The sequence below is a fragment of the Eschrichtius robustus genome, chromosome 3 (genome assembly GCF_028021215.1).
Source record: "Eschrichtius robustus isolate mEscRob2 chromosome 3, mEscRob2.pri, whole genome shotgun sequence".
NCBI lineage: Eukaryota > Metazoa > Chordata > Mammalia > Artiodactyla > Eschrichtiidae > Eschrichtius > Eschrichtius robustus.
This window is the reverse complement of record NC_090826.1, coordinates 184299088-184305087: the sequence shown is the minus strand read 5'-3', so window position 1 is coordinate 184305087 and position 6000 is coordinate 184299088. Positions and strand designations below refer to the sequence as shown.

Here is a 6000-nt window from a genome sequence, read left to right as displayed (position 1 = left end):
TAGTCTATAAACGGCGATAACATGAAGCCTCCCACCCGTGTGAGGGCCTGTGAGGGAGGTGATGCGTCCAGGAGGGACCACATTTCAGTTAAGACAAAGCGATGGATGTGAGTCTTCTAAGAGAGGAACTGGATTAATGCGAGGTTTTTATTCTTCTCACAGACTTAAACCGGATTGGGTGTTGAGAAGAGATAACTTGGAAGAAATGATGAATCCTCTGAAAGCTATTCAAATGGTGATGGACACACTTGGCATTCCTTATTAGCAAAGGCAAACGCCTCAGTATGTACAGGAAAAGAAATAGGAAAGCTGATCACACGTATGGAAAGTGCTTTTTGCTTTCCTTGTACAACTTCTAAAATCTGACTTTGTGTTAAAGTTAAAAAGATATATGTAACAAACAAACTTTTTCTATTCTTCGTTTCTTTTATCTAAAATTTAAAATTCTCTTTAAAAATCTTTGCTGATTAAGAAAATACTGTCTTTTGGATTGCTTGTTGCTAGTAGCTAGGCTTCCTAACAGGCTTCCTTTTAATTTTTATATTGTTCACTCAGTCAAGAAAGAGTGATAATCTACTATAGTTCTGCTTTTACCAAAAAGGGAGAATTCCGATGAAAATATTTTGCTTATAGCTTCTTTATCAGAGGTAAATATAATGCAGATAAATATTTACTTACAATTTTCATTTGAGGGCATGTGTATTTGTTGGTGTGTGTAAAAAATTCCAACCTATATAAAGGAAGAAGGAAATAGTCCAAAAAGCTGCTTATTTCTAGGAATACTTAAGGGGGGTCTACATAAAGCAGTGCTTCTGCATCTTGCATAAATTATGGACCCTTTTTTTCTCCAATTATACAGAAGCCTATTTCAGAAACCAGTCTTAGAGAGTAGAGTTTTATTCTATGAATAATATTCCATTATTACTGCAGATAACTTTTGTATTTGGAATAGTGATGGTTTATTTTGAATTATCTAAATGAGACCAAAATGAAACTTGATCTAAACTTTGCCCTTGCTTTGCCAAAGCATCATTAAGTTTCATACCTGCTGAGCATTGTTGGAGTATTTGGAACAGATTCTTCCTCTTATCAATAATTTTGATTGATCTTTATTGTGGTACATTTGAAGAACAGTCCGATGACATTTATATTCACCTTAACAATGTTATTAAAGACATAGGCTACTCAGTGTCTTCCTTCTATTGTTACTTTCTCTCTGAGGCTATCTGGGTTCCATGGCCACTTTCCTACAAAACCATTCAATCCCGTGTATGTTCCTATCTTCTCTAAAATAAGCGCTGACCTACTAGGACAGGCAGCAGTGATCTGCTTCCCTCACACCCAGGCAGCTTTCGAGTGAAAATCCATCCTGATTTGCAGCCTCACTCTCAGCGTGCAGGTGTTTGCTCTTCAGCAACTTCTATGCTCCACATTTAGAGATGCTGTTTACTTCAGCGGTTTGAAGTATCCCGTTGTATGCCTTGCTCAAGGCTCAGCATGTACACTTAAAAGTTCTGCATTTCTTTGTAAATTTCATGGCAAAAGAATCTTTAAAATTACTGGGTTAATGATATATTCACTTTAGTTTTTAGAGGAGCACACACAACTACCTACCATTTACTTTGAAATGCGTCAAAAAAGGACAGATGGATAGATGAATAAGTATATGATTTTAAAAAGTATAATAAAATGTGAATGGTAGAATCCAGGGGGAGGTTATGTTTGAAATTTTTCAAATTAAAAAATAATCTTTGAAAATAAGCAGAGGCCATCTTATATTCCTTAACTGGAAGTCACCCAAATGTCCATGAAGAGTAGAATGGGTGGGTAATTCGTGCCATATTAGCAGAGTGGAAAACTGCAGGGAAGGAGTTATCTTCTACAGCCCAAGACCAGAACGAATCTCACAAGCAAAATGTTAAACAAAAGAAGGCAGATATTAAAAAAAAAAAAAAAAAAAAAAAAACTCTAGGATTTCATTTATGTAGAATAAAACCAGGCAAAATTGACCTATGCTGTCAGCAGCCAAGATTGTATTTATACTGGGAGTAGACCTCGCCAATGACCCGGAGCGGGGACTCTGGGAACTAGTGTATCCTCTTGTTCTGGGTGCTGGTTCACAGATGTGTTCAGTTAGTGAGAACCCATTGATCCGTGCACTAATCGTACATGCACTTTTCTCTTAATATGTTGCATTTTAATAAAAAGTTCCTGAACTGAAATAATAATAGGTCCCACCTCACAGTATTATTTTGTAATTTAAACTAAAACCCATTAGAATGTAAACTCCATGAGGACAGTCACTGGAATCTATTTTCTCACTGCTATAAACCCAAGACTAGAGCATGTCCTGCTATAGACCAGATAGTCAAAGCATTTTTCATGAATGATAATTCAGCACAGTGCTTATCTAATCACGCCACAGCATACAACCTCTCTCAACATTAGACTTTACAATCAATAATATTATTCTATCACTGCTCGAGACAATTAAGGCCACTTTTCCCTTTAGCAGTGCAGTCTAGACAACACTGTTTTCACATCAGGGATCCATTAATTCATGTACCTAAGTTCATCCCTTCATTTGATCTACAGTGGTAAAGAAATCAATGGCCACCAATGAACTTTACTCCATGGACTTAGATTGGGAAATTAACATTGAAAATTTACCCTGTTTTTTTTATGCAGCCTGAGTTAATTATTTTGCTGCTGTTATCATTGCCCTCATCAGTGGTCATGTTCTTATTGGACTGTGGCGTGAAAAGTACTGTCAATTAATGTAATTATGTATTTTTAGTATTATTCTAAACTGTTTTAAATCAAATGTAAGGCTTGTTACAAAGGGACTTAGATGTTGTAAATAATTAACTTTTTTCAGGAGACGTATTGTGTACTTAATGCGGAGTCCCTAGTACTTTAGAATGGTTAAACCCTTTATTAAGCACACCATAGAAGATGAGGTCGAAAGGCTTGGCTTTGATTATCATATTAATCATCTCAAGAGAACTCAATGCAGAAGGTAAAGTTAACTTTAAATATTCTTTACTCTCTAATAATTCTAAAGGGAAATTCTAACATTATTTTTCTTGAGCTTTTAATATAGTCTTTCATTTTTATGTACCAATTTTATAAAAAAGATACTTATAATTTGTTATAATATTTAGACAGACGTTTTCCTTTGAGAAAAACTACTAAACTATTCTAAGCGTAACATAGCTTAGAAAACCAAAACAAGACAAAAAAAAAAAAACCTTTTGCATCTTTAGGTTTGAGGGTATAGGAGACCAGGATCTAAATGCTTTAAAGTGTTTTCAGGCTAACAGGCTAACGGTACCACCATTTGAAGCTGTAAGTTAACCTTAATTCTAATTTCAGACTAGAATTCATTCCTAACACTGCACGGCTTGTACAATTTTAATTCTCTGCTCTTAAAGAGAGAGCTTTCATGTGGGAAATTTTAAAAAGAACCATAAATCATCAGCAAAATCTTTGACTGTTGACACCTTGATTTTTATCCTAATTTTTATTCTTTGGTTGAAGACAGTAAGTAATGATTAGTAGGAGGACCATATGATTGATTATGTAAATAAGGACATGTCTCAGGGTGAAAGCAGGTTTTATTAATACTCAAATGGGACGACAGGGGTAAATCAGTACTGTCCAGACAAGCAATACCTGTGGACTCCCTAACTGTTAGAAATCTTTCTACCCAGACTGCCTCATGTGTGAGGTGAATGTGAGTGTGCAAGTGTGGGTTATTTAGGAATAGTTAACGATGTTCTTGGGCTGTAGGAATAAGAAACCAGGCAAGTCATTAAGTATCAGCAAGAGGAGTAGACAAAGTAGGAAACCACAGCCATAAGCCTCTTTTAAAACACCTTAGGAAATTTGTTGAAATAAAATATCCTACAGATTATATATAATTGCCTTAGTTGAATAGTTTACTACAAATTTTCTGCCAGAAGAGGCTCTGCAATTAAAATTATGGAAGTGAAATAAATAGAATTCATCTTACACATTTAAATCTACAATAAGATAATTTTTACGTGAAGTTTCCTTTTATTTTTCTGTCTAAATAGGGAAAAAAACAGCTGATATAATTGTCTATTATCTATACCATGAAAACACTGCAATATTCTAGCTAATTTTCTAATTATTGTGTAATTATAATCTTCTTTCACACAAACAAAGAAATGTCAGCTGCCTGAAGACAGGGACCATGACCTCATGTTCCCATGTTTCCCCCACCCCCATCCGGAATCTTGGGGGCAAGTTAACTATACTCCTCATTTCATATGACCATCACTGGCCTATGAAAAGTGTCACTTTTGTTTTATTTATACATTTTCCCTCTTCATTTCCTGACCCTGAATTCCATTTTCCTTTCAACCAAACTGTTGAAAACCCAACTGTTGAAAACCAAACTATTGGGACCCACTATAATGTTTGATATATCCTTAAATATGCAAATATCTTTGTAAACTATGTCTGGTTTTGTGTGTTTTTACATTCATATAAATGGAAGCTTGCCATAGATTTTATCTCCTTATTGTTTCATTTTACTTGCTACTGTTTAAACTTATTTCCTCCTTGCTGAATCTAGTTTGTTGCTCTTAAGTGCTACCTACCTTCCTATATTTACTTATCCACTCTCCTAAGGATGGACACATAGTTTCCTCTAATTTCCTCCTAACCTCAAGTAACTCTGAGATGAGTGCTTTCATGTAATCACCTTATTTCTCTGTGAAGATTTCTCTTGCTTGTATATATCCCCCATGTGGGGCTATGGGCTCAATTCGTTTTCTTCGTTTCCTGATTTATAACAGATTAACATTTCCCTCTGCTTTCTGCCTTTTAAAGAACTGATTTGTGGGAGCTCTTTGCAGACAATACATTTTAACTTCTTGTCACTTTTAGACATTGCAAATTCCTTCTTCCAAAATGTGATGTGTGTGTTTTGTCAACGATACTTTTCATGGAAAGACATTCTCAATTTTCATATAATCAGATTCATCAACTTTTGCCTATAGTTTCTGCTAGTTCTAAAGAGTCTTCTTTGTAAACCCCTGGCGGTACGGGTGTGGAAAACGGTGAGAATCCTCAGGGGGCGGGGCCTCCCCTGCGCATGTTTTTATCTGCTCCTTCCTTCCATCAGACTCTGGAAAGTTTCTTTTACTCATAATTCCTTGCCCACTTCCCTCAGCCCTGGGAGGGCACTGCTATTATTTTATGTCTCAGGGTAGCAAGAGGGTTGACTGTCGTCCCCAAGGCACTGAAGGCAAAATAATCCCATCGGCCCGGGTCTTCCACACACCTGCCGCTTCCTCCCAACACAAACCCTAGGGGCTGCTCAATAACTGCTTTCTTTTAAGTGTATTTATGGTTTTAAAGTCTCCAACATAAAGATAGATTTTTAAAAATAAATGTTTTCTTTGGAGTATAATGCATGCATAAAAATGCAAAAATCATGCGATGCCCCTCTATAAATGTTTACGAAATTTTACTGCACCCGGATCAACATATAGAACATTGATTGGCACTCAGAAGCCTCCTAAATGTCCCTTTTTAAAGGACTAAACCTCAGGTAACCATCCTGACTTCTCTGACCATGGATTATCTGGCATGAGGGTGATGTGCCAGAGGTGGGTGGAAGAGGCTTCCAAAGGGATGCTCTCCAGAGCCATCCTGGAACAGGAGCCAGTGCTGCCAAGCCCCAACTCCCCAGAGACCAAGGAGGAGCCTGCCCCCACCCCCTGAGCTTGAACACATGCCCAGAAAAAGCATAGGAGCCCCAGGAGAGCTGTGGAACTGGCCTGGGCCACCAGCTTCCCTGTGGCACCCTCTTCTCCATCCTCCTCTCCCCCGTGGTACCTTCCTCTCCATCCTCCTCTCCCTCGTGGCACCTTCCTCTCCATCCTCCTCTTCCCCGTGGCACCCTCTTCTCCATCCTCCTCTTCCCCGTGGCACCTTCCTCTCCATCCTCCTCTTCCCCGTGGCACC

The 6000-nt window shown here is 37.7% G+C and overlaps 1 protein-coding gene across 1 annotated transcript in view; it reads left to right on the top strand.

Moving 5' to 3' along the window:
- Positions 1-1983: 1983 nt before the first annotated feature.
- Positions 1984-6000, top strand: part of F13B (coagulation factor XIII B chain) — a 37718-nt gene continuing 33701 nt past the window's right edge. The window contains exon 1 of the mRNA XM_068541844.1: positions 1984-3019. Coding sequence (XP_068397945.1) covers positions 2956-3019 — 64 coding nt within the window. The 5' untranslated portion in view covers positions 1984-2955. The remainder of the gene's footprint in view (positions 3020-6000) is intronic.